This window comes from Muscardinus avellanarius (genome assembly GCF_963383645.1).
Source record: "Muscardinus avellanarius genome assembly, chromosome: 3".
NCBI classification, from domain to species: domain Eukaryota; kingdom Metazoa; phylum Chordata; class Mammalia; order Rodentia; family Gliridae; genus Muscardinus; species Muscardinus avellanarius.
The window spans coordinates 4,835,398-4,849,806 of NC_137788.1; the positions used below are offsets into that span (position 1 = coordinate 4,835,398).

Below are 14,409 nucleotides of genomic sequence, written 5' to 3' on the forward strand. Positions count from 1 at the left end.
AGTGCATTTAGGAGTACGTGGGATTTTAGAGTGGAGCTGCCCGCCCTGGTGCTCACTCTGTGTGCTGGGAGGTTGGTGCTTCTGGAGCGCATTTGAGACCCAGCTGTTTGTTGCCTTGATTTTGTTCTTTCAACAGGTCTACCCCGTGGTGTGTGGAGTCTTCACACACCTTGGCTTTGGGGTAGAGTGAGCTGGGCAGCTGCCAGCAGCTTCTTTATGCAAATTGGGCATGACCTGTCTAGGGGCTCCTGGCTGGTGGCTAATGAGCAGAGGGGAGGGCAAGTCCATCACCCCCAAAGTGGGCCCCTCCCATGGGCTTTGGCCAGGCCAGACACAACACCAACACGTTTACATGGTTCTGTGTAATTATAAAGTTTATGTGTATAAAGCAAGCTGTTTCTGTGAAACTGTATATTTTGTAAATAAAGATATTGCTACTTTGAGGGTCTGGTCTAACTTGAGGTGTGTGTGTTCTGTGCTCAAGGACAGTGGTGACCCTTCTCCCTGTCTCTTCCCTGTGCCAGGACTACATGACGGCTGTCAGATAGGTTCAAGCTGGGCTTGGCGTTCAGAAGGAAGAAAAATGCCACAGCCCTTAACACACTTGTTTCTGCCAGGCGTGGGGACGATGCTTGTACTCCCAGCATTCGGGAGGCTGAGACAGGAGGATCGCGGTTCGCAGCCAGCCTCAGCTACTTCGTGAGGCCCTTTGCAACTCAGTGAGGCCCTGTTTCAAAATAAAGAATAAAAAATAGGGTTGGGGATGTAGCTCGGAGGTAGAATGCCTCTGGGTTCCATCCCAAGTACCGCAAAAAATAAAACCAAAACCCGAATACACTGTGTGCGGTATTGGGGCTTGAGCCCAAGGAGTTCTAGCAGTAAACTATACCCCCAGTCCTTTTTTTTTGTTTTTTTTTTGGTGGTGCTGGGGGTAGAACCCAGGGGCTTTTCTACCTCCGGGCTATACTCCCAGACCCATTTTATACTTTACTTGGAAACAGGGTCTCACTAAGTAGCTGAGGCTGGCTTCGAACCCGTGCGATCCTCCTGTCTCAGCCTCCCAAGCGCGGGGATTACAAGCTGCGCCACCACGCCCAGCTTCCCCCAGGCCTTTTGAGACAGGGTTTCAATAAATTGTCCCAACCAACCTTGAACTTGCAGTCCTGCCTCAGTCTTCAGTCTTTGCTAGTGAGCTTTTCTGATTTACCTTAACGCCAGTGAGGCTAACCTGCCTGGAGAGGCGCAGCCCCCGGGTTCCGCAAGCCTCGCTGGGCCCCTCCCTTGGCTGCTCGCTGTCAAGGCCTCTACCCCGGGTGGCCCCCAATGTGCAGCCTGTCCATGCCTGTCCTGTCCATCCCACCAGCCAGTGGCCACTGGCACCTCCACTGACCTCAGAGCACCCGAAGCCTACTCACAGCACTGGCTCCACTGGGTTTGGGCCTTCCAAGGCTGTCAGTGGTGTGAGCTGCGGGGGGCTGGCCCAAGACAGGGAGGCCTTCAGCGGACAGGGATGGCGCTGGCGCTGGCCCGAGGTCGGGCGCGGGGTGCGGCCTGCCTTGGGCTCACTTGGGCTGGCGTGGCGCCCCGGGCCCTCAGGCCGCCCGGGTGTCGCGGGTCTGGGGCCCCGGGAGAGCGCGCCCCGCGCAGAACCCGACCCCGCCCACCGGCCCCGCCCACCGGCCCCGGCCCCGCCCCCGGCCGCAGACCCCGCCCCCGACCGCAGGCCCCGCCCCCGGCCGCAGGCCCCGCGCCGCCATCTTTGTGCGGGGCAGAGGGCCTGGCTCCGGGATGCCCAAGTCGTGCGCGGCCCGGCAGTGCTGCAACCGCTACAGCAGCCGCAGGAAGCAGCTCACCTTCCACCGGTGAGCGCGGGCGGGCGGCGGGCGGGAGCGCGGCCTCGGGGCGGCCGGGCCGAGCCCAGCCCGAGCCGCCGGCCCGCGGGGATCGCTGGGCCTGTTTGTAAATGGGACCGCAGCATGGACTTCGCCCTTGGCTCGCGAATTCTGAGCATCACCCTTGCTACCTGCGCCCGCCCGCCCGCCCGCCCGCCTGCCCGCCCGCCCGCCTGCCTTCCTCCCACCCACACTTCCTTCCTTCTCGTGGTACTGAAGATGGAACCATGGACCTTCTACCTCCGGGCTGCACTATTTTATTGGTTCCATTTTTTATTTGGAAGCAGGGTCCTGCTGAGTTGCCGAGGCTGGCTTGGAATCTATGATCCTCCAGTCTCATCCTCCCAAGTACCGGTATTGCAAGTGGTGCCGCCATGCCTGGCTTCCACCCTTATTTTTTATTGCAGGATAGTATTCCATTGAATATATTTGCCAAAATTTCTCTGTTCTGTAATTGAAGGCATCTGAGTGGCTTTATTTTCTTTTTCTTCTTCTTCTCCTTTTTTTTTTTTTTTTTTTTTGCGGTAATGGGGATTGAACCCACGAGCATTCTACTCGGGCTACACTCCCAGCCCTATTTCCTCCTCCTCCTCCTCCTCTTCTTCTTCTTCTTCTTCATCATCATTATTTTATTTTTATTTTTGGTGGTACTGGGGGTGGAACCCAGAGGCTTTCTAACTCCGGGCTATACTCCCAGACCTTTTTTTATATTTTATTTGGAAACGGTCCCACTAAGTTGCTGAGAGCCTCACTAAGTAGCTGAGGCTGGCTTCGAACCTGTGCGATCCTCCTGTCTCAGCCTCCCACCCCAGCCCTATTTTTTTTTAAATTTTGAAACATGGTCTCATTAAATTACTAAGGGCCTGGAAGTTACTAAGTTACTGAGGCTGGCCTGGAACCTATGATCCTTCTGTCTCAGTCTCCCAAGTACTGGGTTACAGGCCTGGGCCACCATGCCCCACATCTCTGTAGCAGTTAAGACAATTGGTTAGTTAGGTGTGGTGGTACAACTACTTGTCATCCCAGCATTTGGGAGGCTGAGACAGGAGGATCACAGGTTCATGGCCAGCCTCAGCTACTTAGTGAGGCCCTCTGCAACTCAGTGAGACCCTGTTTCAAAATAAAGAATAAAAAATAGGGCAGGGGGTGTAGCTTGGAGGTCGAATGCCCCAGACCGTCCCCACACACCATCACATGTTCCAACCCAGACCGTCACACACACACACACACACACACACACACACACACACACACACACACCACACAATGGGTTGCTTTCCCCATGCGGCTCCGAGGACGCCGACGTGCCTCTGCCTCCTCTTCTGTGACAGTGTTCCTTCTCAGTCTGTTTTGCCATCCTCCTTACTCCAACACTCAATGCTGGGTGCTTGGGTGCTGACCGCCCTCACGGACTCAAGGACCCATCTCGCCTGAGCTTAGAGGCTGCGTAGGGACAGCTCCAGAAACACCTGCCCGACCTGCCACTCCAAAGGGGACTTTGAATTTAGCATCTGACCTAAGAAATGAACTTCTGTTTGTTTGTTTTGTAGTACTAGGGATGGAACCGAGGGGCATTGTACCTCCGAGCTATATTCCCAGACCTATTTTTATTATTTTATTTTTGTGGTACTGGGGATGGGACCCAGGGGCATCCTACCTCTGAGTGACATCCCCAGCCCCTTTTCTTTTCTTTCTTTCTTTCTTTCTTTCTTTCTTTCTTTCTTTCTTTCTTTTTTTTTTTTGCGGGTCTGGGGATAGAACCCAGGGGCATTCGACCTCCGAGCTACACCCCCTGCCCTGTTTTTTTATTCTTTATTTTGAAACAGGGTCTCACTAAGTAGCTGAGGCTGTCCGCCAAATGTGATCCTCCTGTCTCAGCTTCCCAAATGCTGGGATTACAAGGGTGCACCACCATGCTGGGCTCTATTCTTTATTTTGAAACAGGATCGCATTGAGTTGCCAAGAGCCTCACCAAGTAACTGAGGCTGTCCTTGAATATGTGATCCTCTTGTCTCAGCCTCCCAAATGCTTGGGATTACAAGCGTGCGTCACTGTGCCTGGCAAAAATGAATTTATGATCAAGCAGTCCTGCCCTCTGTAGCCTCCAGCATCTCAGATGTGAAACTCCTACCTTCTCTGTTTATTTCACAGTCCACAGAAACCTTTATTGCCTGGCTTCCAAAATACACCCAGATCAAATGGCGTGGTAGTGCACACATGTAATCCCACTACTTGGGAGGCTGAGACAGGAGGATTGCAGGTTCCAGGACAGCTTCGGCTCAGCAACTTGGTGAGACCCAGTTTCAAAATAAAAAAATTGAAAGGGCTGGGGTATAGCTCAGAGATAGATTCCCCTGGGTTGAATTCTTTATACCTCTCAAAAAAAAAAAAAAAAAAAAAAAGCCAGCCAGGCGTGGTGGCCCACACTTGTAATCCCAGCATTCGGGAGGCTGAGACAGAAGGATCGCGGTTCAAGGCCAGCCTCAGCTACCTAGTGAGGCCCTTTGCAACTCAGCGAGACCCTGTTTCAAAATAAAGAATAAAAAATAGGGCTGGGGGTGAAGCTTGGAAGTAGAATGGCCCTGGGTTTCATCCCCAGTATAGCAAACAGACAGACAGACAGACAGACAGACAGACAGAGATTCCATTAACATCCATGATAGAAGGCTCCAGAAGTTAGATGTACTATTACAAAGCTAGCTTGGTGCATGTAGAAAGCTGTCCCTTGAGTTTGCCGCGGTGCTGTGCCACTTCCATCAAACCGGGCCCTGCTCCATCTCTGTCTGGGCCTCAGGTTCCCGTTCAGCCGCCCGGAGCTGCTGAAGGAATGGGTGCTGAACATCGGCCGCGCCAACTTCCAGCCCAAGCAGCACACCGTCATCTGCTCCGAGCACTTCAGACCCGAGTGCTTCAGTGCCTTTGGCAACCGCAAGAACCTGAAGCACAATGCGGTGCCCACCGTGTTCGCCTTTCAGGACCCCGCACAGGTAGGGACGCAGGCGCCCCGGGCCGCTCAGACCCGCTGTGGCTTGCTGCTTACCCTGCACTCAGTGGAGCCAGCTTGCAGGGAGGCAAAGGCCGGGAACCCGGTGGGGAGGCGCTGACGGGCCTCCGGGGGCCACAGCCCATTGGGCCCTGCAGGCCGGCGCCTTGCCAGGCGTGGCGGCGGATGCCTGTCATCCCAGTGCTTGGGAGGCTGAGGCGGGAGGATCGCATGTTCAAGGACAGCCTCAGTAACCTAGTGAGACCTGTTTCCTTTTTAAAATTTATTTTTGGTACTAGGGATTGGACCTAGGGAAGTTCTACCTCTAAGCTACAGCCCCAGCCCTATTTTATTACTTTTTAGTTTGAAACAGAATCTCATTAGGTTGCTGAGTCTCGCTGTGTTGTTGAGGCTGTTCTTGAACTTGCGATCCTCCTGTCTCAGCCTCCCAAGTACTAGGATTACAAGTGAGCACCGCCATGCTCTGCTGAGACCTGGTTTCAAAACAAAAAATAAATAGGGCTAGGGGTGTGGTTCAGAGGTAGAATTCTCCAGTGTTCAATCCCTAGTACCACACACACAGACAGACAGACACGCACAGTGTTCATCTCAGAGGTAGAGTGCACCTGGTTTCTATCCCTAGTACCCAAATAAAATAAAAAAGAAAGAAAAGAAAGCCATGCCAGGACGCTTTTGTTGGTGCTGATGGGCAAGCGTGCGGAGCTTGGTCCTTTGCATTTCGGCCTGGCTACGCTGCTGCAGCCTTGAACTGCGATCCTCCTGTCTCAGCCTCCCGAGTCCTGGGATCACAGGCTGCAAGTTGGAGGCCAGGGTGCCAGCATGGCTGTCTCTTTCCAGTGTACCCTTGCTCATCAGCAGAGGAGGAGAAGTTGTCTCTTTTTTTTTTTATGGTGCTGGGGATTGAACCCAGGGACATTGTACCCTCCGAGCTATACCCCAGCCCAGTTTTTAGTCTGTATTTTGTTTTTATTTATTTATTTATTTATTATTTATTTATTTACTTATTGCAGGTCTGGGGATGGAACCCAGGGGCATTCAACCTCCGAGCTACACCCCCTGCCCTGTTTTTTACTCTTTATTTTGAAACAGGGTCTCACTGAGTTGCAGAGGGCCTCACTAAGTAGCTGAGGCTGTCTGCGAACCGCGATCCTCCGGTCTCAGCCTCCTGAATGCTGGGATTACAAGCGTGTACCACCACGCCCGGCTTATTCTGTATTTTGAAACAAGGTCTAACTAAGTTGTGGAAGGCCTCACTCAGTAGCTGAGAATGTCCTCAAACCCGGATTCTCCCATCTTAGCCTCCCAAGTACTGGGATTATATTATAAGCGTGCGCCATAATGCTTGGCCCCTCTCTCTTCTTATAAAGGTATTAATGCCTTTATATTTTGTTTTGTTGTTGTTGTTGTTGTAGTTCTGGGGATGGAACCCAGGGGCATTCTACCTCTGAGCTACACCCCCAGCCCTATTTATTCTTTACTTTGAAACAGGGTCTCACAGAGTTGCAAAGGGCCTTACTAAGTAGCTGAGGCTGTCCATGAACCATGATCCTCCTTTCTCAGCCTCCCAAGTGCTGGGATTACAAGCATGTGCCCCCACGCCCAGCTTATTATTTATTTTGAAACAAGGTCTCACTAAGTTGTGGAGGGCCTCACTAAGTAGCTGAGGCTGGCTGCGAACCCATGATCCTCCTGTCTCAGCCTCCCAAATACCGGGATTACTAGCCTGGATAACACATGTCATCTTGATGGCTCTACCCTTTATGACTCCTAGACATCACACTGGGGTGAGGGTTTGGCCGCACGGTTCTGGAGGGATGCGGCTTTGGGAGCTCCCCGTGGCTACAGGTGGAGAATGGCTTGGGCAGAGGGTCGTGAGGACACTGCAGGGTCCAGGACTGACGGTAGCTGCGGTGGCCTGAGCGGGTGGCGGTGCAGCGTGTGGGGCAGTGGCGCAGTCTGCGAGCTCGCTGCCTCGTGCCTGTGGCTCCCCAGGATCCCCAGTCTGCTTTTCTTCGGGTATAGACAGACATGGAGGTGGGCGTGCCCCAGTGGGGTGGGATGTGGGGGTCCTGCTCAGGAGAGCGCTCACAGGAGTTGGACACTGAAACCATAAAGACTATATTAAAAGCCGACCACGATGGGGCACCCCTGTAACCCCAGTACTTGGGAGGCGGAGACAGGAGGATCATAGGTTTGTAGATAGCTAGCAACCTAGTGAGGCTCTCAGAAACCTAATGAGACCCTGTTTCAGAATAAAAAAGAAATAGTACTGGGGGTGTAGCTTGGAGATAGAATGTTCCTGGATTCAATCCCAGTAACACACACACACACACACACACACACACACACACACACACACACATACACACAAATATTGTATTTCAATACATTATTTGTCGTGCCACGTCCCAGGGTGTGTTGGAGGCAGAGTGAGGGTAGACACCTGGCTAGTTTTGTTTCTCTTGGTGAGGAAAGGGAGCTGGGAGTGAGGGTGGACAGCGGGCAGTGTGTCACAGGGGACAGGACCCGCCCGCCCTTCACCCCACCTCTCCCCATGTCCGCATGCCTGCTGCCTCCACTCAGGTCCGCTCTGCTCCCTCCGACTGCCCGCCCCATCTCTTGCACCCTGCTGGCTTCCCTACGCCCCCAGCTCTTGTGTCTGGACCACCCGCTCCCGTATTTGGGGTCCCCTGCGCTGTCCTCTCCATTTGCAGGAGAGCCCGGTGCGGCCACGGGCGGCTCAGTGTGTGTGAGTGGAGTGGTTTTGTCACGTCCTGTTCAATATTGGTCCCTGGAGTAAGAGACCACCATGTGGCAGATGGGGCTGGGGACGTCTGCTTCAGGGTCCTCAGAGCTCCTGTGCTGGGTGGGTGGCAGGAAGCTGGCACTGCTGCGGGGCATTCGGGACTGCAGGCCCCATGTCCTTGTCTGGAGCTGGGCACGTGTTACTGAGGCCGGGTGCCAGGCCCCCGGGGGACGAGTATGAAGTGGGTCCCTGGCCATGTACGGACCGTTTGGGGCCCTCAAGCTTGACATCTTTGGAGACAAGAGGGGGCACTAGCGGGCAGCGAGGGGCAGCTGGGCCGGGCAGTGTGGCTGTGGCGCCCAAGGCCAGCGCCGGCTCCGAGGGCCTGGACGCGGCCCTCCTGGTGTCCTGTCCACACCGGCTGTGTCTGTCTTGCAGCCTGTGAGGGAGCACGTGGACCGGGCCAGGGAGAGAGGAGGTGCCAACACTGCGAGAGAGGTGAGTCTGCCGCGGTGGGCTGCCCGCCGAGGCGCCGAGGCTGTGTCCCGGTCCTGGCTGGCTCGCTTGGGATGCCCGGATTCCTGGAGAAGGCACAGAGAGCCTCTCGAGCACCTCGGGCTTCCCTTCCTGTTCAGAGGTCAGTGGGTGGCCGGGTGCGTCTGTTTCTTAAGTTCCTGTCCTGGTTTGTGGTGGGAAGAGGCGGGTTGTTTATGTGCTGCCCGGGCCTTGCTGCCCCGGGACAGACAACGGCAGCTGTGGGATCCGGTGTCCGCCAGCCTGACCCCCGCTTGCTGTTCCCAGGTCCACCCCGAGGCGGGGTCCCGGGAGGACAGCCCGGGGCAGAACATGGACGCTGCCCTGGAGGAGCTTCAGCGGCCCCCAAAGGCCGAGGGCCCCGCGAAGCAGGTAAGAGCTCGGCTCCCAGCAAGGGCAGCGTGAGCGTGGTCGTGGCATGACGATCTCCCTACACATCCTGCAGAGGCCCGGTGCCCCGAGAACCCGCCCAGAGGAGCATGTGAGGAGCAGGCTCAGCGGCCTTGGTTTCTGAGCTTCCCAAGAGAGCCAGCCGGGCCGGGCGCCTGGGCCGCTGGCCGCTCGTGGCAGATGCTCTCCAGGCCCTTGGCTCACTCTGTCCTCAGGTCTTGGCACAGCGGCTGGAAGCCACGGAGGGCCCCGCAGGGCTGAGACGGCCCCTGCTCACACAGACATCTGACCACAGCTACGCCCTTTTGGACTTAGACACCCTGAAGAAGAAGCTCTTCCTCACTCTGAAGGAGAACGAGAAGTTGCGGAGGCGCCTGAGAGCGCAGCGGCTGGTGCTGCAGAGGCTGGCCAGCCGCCTCAGAGCGGGCCGGCGGAGACCCCGCGCCCGGCCGCGACCCCCGCAGCGGAGCTGAGCCAGGCGGCAGCGCCCAGGGCAGGCGAGCGCCCAGCCTGTGCGGTGTCGAGACCCACAGGAGGATGAGACCACTCCGGCCGCGTCAGTCGGGGACCCGTATGCTGCTGCACATCACAGGCCGAGGCCCGGGCCATCCTCACAGCGCCCGCGCCCGGACTGCACTGGAGGTCTGGCCATGTCAAGGATGGCCCCCAGGGAGAGAGCGCGCCACCCCAGGGCGCTCCTTCAAGACCCGTGTAGCCTGTGGCCCTAGCCCTACACAGAGGGGCGAGGGCGCCTCCGAGGGCTAGTGGCTCCAGCGGTCAGTGGGAGGCTGGTATCTGGCCCCTCTCCTGGCCTGGCTCCGGTGAGCACCAGAATAAAGTGTCTGTCCACACCGCAGGGGTTTCTCCTTTAGTTCTTCTGCCGTTTCCCCACTGAAAACCAACTTCCTGTTTTTTGTTAAACAACAGGCAGGGCATGCCTGCCTTTTTGTGTGTGGTACTAGGGAATGAACCTGGGGGTCCTACCTGAGCTATACTCCCAGCACTATTTTATTTATTTTGAAATAGGTTCTAGGCCGGGCGTGGTGGCACACGGAGCCAGCCTTGCTGGCTTAAGAGACCCTGTTTCCAAATAAAGTATAAAATAGGTCTGGGAGTGTAGAGCGGAGGTAGAAGGGCTTCCCGGAACCCCAGTACCACCAAAAAAAAAGAGAAATAGGCTCCAAGTTGCTGAGGCTGGCCTTGACCCCGTGACCCTCCTCTCTTCCCAAGTATTGGGATTAAGGGATTAAGGGTGTGTGCCACCACACCTGGCTGTGACTACGTTTTTGTTTTTTTGAGGAGGTGCTGGGGATTGAGCCTAGGGGAATTCTACCTCCAAGCTACATCCCCAGCCCTATTTTTTATTCTTTACTTCCAAGCAGGGTCTCATTAAATCACCAAAGGCCTCATTAAGTAGCTGAGGCTGGCCAGGAATCTGTGTTCCTCCTGTCTCAGCCTCCCAAATGCTGGTGTTACAAATGTGCGCCACCACATCTGGCTCAAGGTGAGGCCTTTTTTTTTTTTTCCCTGTGGTACTGGGGATGGAACCCTTCTACCTCCGGGCTATGCGCCCAGACCTATTTTATATTTTTATTTGGAAACAGGGTCTCTTAAGCCAGTGAGGCTGGCTTTGAACCTGCGCGATTCTCCTGTCTCTGCCTCCCAAGCGTGGGGATTACAAGCGTGCGCCACCACGCCCAGCAAGGTGAGGCTGTTTTAAAAAAAAAAAAGGGCTGGGGGTGTAGTTCCGAGGTAGACCGTCCCTGGGCTCCATCCCCAGTACCTCAAAAGGAGAAGAAAACAGACTCGGCAGTGGGCCTACTTGCTTGAGGCCCTAGGTTTAATTCCCAGTGTGGCAAACCCCCCAAATAAACCACAGCTTCAAGTTAAAATGTGGTTTAAAATCAAGGGCGGGCGCCAGCCTTGTGCGAAGAGGCTGCCACTTACTTTTGCTCACTCCTGAAACGAACACAGCGCAATTGGAGCACTGCCCTCAGTGCTCACGTCAGTTTATTGAAGGAAGCGCGCCCCTCAACGGCCGGTTTCAGACACCTGAGCAGTGACGCAGGGGGACGTGGGCCGCTGAGCAAGGCTCCGCGCCTATGGCTGCTCGCCAGCCTGTGGGCAGAAACTTCCCCTTTAAGAAAAAGTTGGTAAATATTACAGGATCAACACAACTGCTTTTAAAACCCAGAGGCGGGGTTCTCAGCAAAGACTTGGATCCCAGTGGGGGAGAAGCCCGACTGTCAGGACGGCTATAGGGGAGCTGGTGGCCATCCACCCAGGCGACGGGCCCTGCCCAGCAGGTAGCCGCGGGCTGCTGCGAATGGCGGCTGCCTGAGGTGCTCCAGAAAGTAAGTAAAGGGGTCTCCAGGCACCTCAGAGCCCCCGTGGGCAGCAGCAGCGACACCTGCTGGCACTCCCCAGGCATGGCACCTGGGGCCTGCAGTCCCAACCTGCAGGCATGGCTGCAGGCCACTGGCCCTCGCCCACCCTCCTTGCAAGCCTGCCATTCCAACCCTGAGCTCTAGCATGGCCGCCGGGCAGCCTGCTGGGGGCGAGGGGGTGGGATCAGGCAGCACCCGGCCCTAGGTTGGGCCCCGATGGGTCCGAGGAATGATTTGAGAAGTTCTGGGAGTGAGGATAAAAGAGACTCGTTTCCAAGCCCGATTGTTCTCAGATAAAAAGCAGTTTTATAAACCCCCAGCCCTCGCCAGGTTCACTGCGTAGCACTTCAGCAAAGGAAGGTGGTCGGTGGGAAGTCAGTCGACGACGGAGCGGGCGCCCTCGCCTGCAGACCCGGCGCCAACGCCTTCCTTCCTTGCCCTGTGTCCTGCGTTCAAGACGGGCTTGAGGAAAAGTCCTGCGTGTGAGGGCAGGATGTCGGTGAGTACCTCCAGGCGACAGGACTACGGCGGCAGGCTGCAGGTGTGCGGCAGGCTGCAGGTGTGCGGCAGAGACCCTCGGGAGCGGCCGGCCCTGCCCTCTGGGAACGTGATCCTCTGGGAAAGCCGGCGTCAGCCCGTGCAGGGTCTGGCCCAGGGCGGGGCTGCCCCTCCCAGCACCCCTGAGGCTGCGGTGGGCTCTCCCTTCACATAATTGATATGGTACCACCTCCCAGAGGAATTAAATAAAATAGAAACATCTGATGTCTGGGGTTTTTCCCTGCTTCCAAATTTGTAGACTCCGAGGAAAAGACTTTTCGTAGCCTCTTTTTAATTAGGTTCTCAAGTGGTTTATCCATCTGTATCGATCCTGTGAGCTGTAAAAGAAAAGACACACTCAGGCTAGATCGTAAGACACCCCTGACTCTGTGTTTTTTCTTTTTTATGAGGGACTGAACGTAGGAGGCATTTTACCTCTGAGCTACACCCGCGGCCCTTTTTCATTCTGAGATGGGCTAAGTTATTGAGGCTGATCTTGGGCCTGTGATCCTCCTGTCTCAGTCTCCCTGGTACTGGGGTTACTGTGCACCACATGCCCAGCTAAAAGGCAACAGTGTCCATGCCCTTCCTGCTGGAGGGGCCCAGCAACCCGTGGGCTGCGAGTGACCAGAAGGCGGGTTCTGCTCTGCGCCTGCTGCCCCAGCTGCAGTGCCAGCTGTGAGCTGACTCTCCTGCGAAGGGCTGGCGCTGCTTCCTGGGGCACCGCCCTGCTTGAGGAGGCTGCCACGCTCACGCGAGCGGCCCTGAAGCCCTGAAGCCACGCTGCATGGGCAGGCGAGCTGGGGAGCCACTCACACTGCTTTGGTATCCTGAGGGCCTCGCCGTCAGGCACCGTCACCTGGTGCAGCACGCCTCGGAACTGGTAGAGCACCCGCAGGCTCTTCTCCTCACCCACGCACGGGTCGTAGAACCCCGGCAGCCCCGCCTGCAACACACAGCGTTAATCGCCCAGCCATGAGGCTGGAGAAGAAATGAGAAGTTCAAAGTGTTACCCGCGCCCTGGGCTTGCCTCTTCACCGCCCCCCCACCCCGTCGTGGCCGGAGCCCCTCCGGACAGCCCGGGCTTCGTCCAGAGCCGACCCGCCCGTGGATTCCTCCTTGGCAGAGCCCAGGCTCTTGGCTCCTGCTACAGCTGATCCTCTTTCTGGGGACTGAGCCCAGGAGTGTTCTACCTTTGAGCTACACCCCAGTTCTATTTTATTTTATTTTTTTTTTGGTATTGGTGATGGAACCTAGGGGCAGTCTACCTCTGAACTACACCCTCAGCCCTATTTTTATTCTTTATTTTGAAACAGGGTCTCACCAAGTTGCAAAGGGCCTCATTAAGTAGCTGAGGCTGTCTATGAACCGTGATCCTCCTGTCTCAGCCTCCTGAGTGCTGGGATGACAAGTGTGCGCCACCACGCCCGGCTTCCCAGTCCTATTTTTTATTCTTTATTTTGAAACAGCCTCACCGAGTTGAGAGGGGCTCCCTAAGCGCTGTCTCTGGAGCCGAGCGAAGGCAGTGTGGAAGTGTGGGGGCAGTGTGTGCCTGGCTTGCTGCCGCCCCTGCACAGGAGCTGGGCATGTGAGCGAGTGGGTTTGGGCGCGAAGGTCAATGGCGCCAGCGGAGGCCTGGCCTCCCTCCGCACGCCGCCGTACCTTGGAGGCCTCCGTGAGGATGAGCTTCGAGTCCTTCACCAGGCACTGCAGGGGCACGGTCACGTCGATGACCTTCACCTTCTCGCTCTTCCTGCTCTTGTCGTTGACAAACTTCCCGTACCAGGCGTTGACGATGATGAGCCCTGGGGACACAGCGAGGGGGCTCCAGACACCGCCGCCTCGGAGCTCGAGTCCCGAGCAGCCCCAGCCCAGCCCAGCGGGGACGCCTCTCCTCACCCATCCTGCTCTCTTCTGCCTCAATGATTCTGCGGACAGATTCCTGCATCAGCCGAACCTGCAGGCGAGCAAGACACCCCGCATCAGGCCGACTGAGGCTGCGCACCTCTGGGGGGGCCAGACAAGCAGCAGCCGCGGGTGTGCAAGGGAAGGGCGCGGTGCCGAGGCTCAGCTCCACCCCGCCGGCCCAGCTCCTCTTGAGAAGGGACCTGTGTCCCCCCTTTTGGCTGGGCAGTGCCACACCACCCCGAGATGGGCACGTGCTCAGGCCTGGACACTCCAGACTGGACAATCCAGCCATGCAGGACTGGCAGGACGCCTTTCCTCTGACCACGGGAACCCCATGGTCCCCCTGCTCCCTCATTTCCCGTAACAAGCAGTACACAGGGAAGAGAAAGGGGACAATATGGGCTGCCTGTGTGTGTGTGTAAGGGCCCGGGGACTGAGCCCACGTGTGCCACACCCGTCTCCTTGGACTTGACAGGCTGGCTTCCGACTTGCAACCCTCCTGCCTCACCTCCCAAGTCTCTACAGTTACGGGCATGCACCACTGGACCTGGCCTGGTTATGATTTTTTTTTTTTTTTTGCGGGTCTGGGGATGGAACCCAGGGGCATTCGACCTCCGAGCTACACCCCCTGCCCTATTTTTTATTCTTTATTTTGAAACCGGGTCTCACCGAGTTGCAGAGGGCCTCACTAAGTAGCTAAGGCTGTCCGCGAACTGTGATCCTCCAGGTCTCAGCCTCCCATATGCTGGGATGACAAGCGTGCACCACCACGCCTGGCTCTGGGTATGATTTAAAAACCCTGGGTATAACGGCACACACTTGTAATCGAGTCCTTGGGAGGCTGAGACAGGATGACTGCAGGTTCAAGAACAGTCTCAGCAACTTAATGAGACCGTTTCAAAATAAAAAAATAAAAAAAGCCAGGGGTACAGCTCAGAGGTAGAACACCCCAAATTTCAATTCCTTGTACCACAAAGAAAACCTTGTTATGCCTTTGGAGGGCTGTCTTTG

At 56.3% G+C, this 14,409-nt stretch overlaps 2 protein-coding genes across 2 annotated transcripts in view; one reads left to right on the forward strand and one right to left on the reverse strand.

Annotated features, from left to right (window-relative positions):
* Window positions 1-1,788: 1,788 nt before the first annotated feature.
* On the forward strand, window positions 1,789-9,039 carry THAP3 (THAP domain containing 3; the record flags this gene model as incomplete). The annotated part of the gene is made up of 4 exons (XM_080692175.1): window positions 1,789-1,862; window positions 4,687-4,879; window positions 8,444-8,548; window positions 8,782-9,039. The coding sequence occupies 4 exons, from the start codon at window positions 1,789-1,791 to the stop codon at window positions 9,037-9,039; spliced, it is 630 nt and encodes a 209-aa protein (XP_080548301.1).
* A 2,763-nt stretch (window positions 9,040-11,802) lies between these two features.
* DNAJC11 (DnaJ heat shock protein family (Hsp40) member C11) overlaps window positions 11,803-14,409 on the reverse strand; it is a gene marked incomplete at both ends in the record, with an annotated part of 56,884 nt that continues 54,277 nt past the window's right edge. Inside the window, 4 exons of the mRNA XM_080692170.1 lie at window positions 11,803-11,828; window positions 12,307-12,436; window positions 13,153-13,295; window positions 13,390-13,447. Of these exons, the coding sequence (XP_080548296.1) occupies window positions 11,803-11,828; window positions 12,307-12,436; window positions 13,153-13,295; window positions 13,390-13,447 (357 nt within the window). The remainder of the gene's footprint in view (window positions 11,829-12,306; window positions 12,437-13,152; window positions 13,296-13,389; window positions 13,448-14,409) is intronic.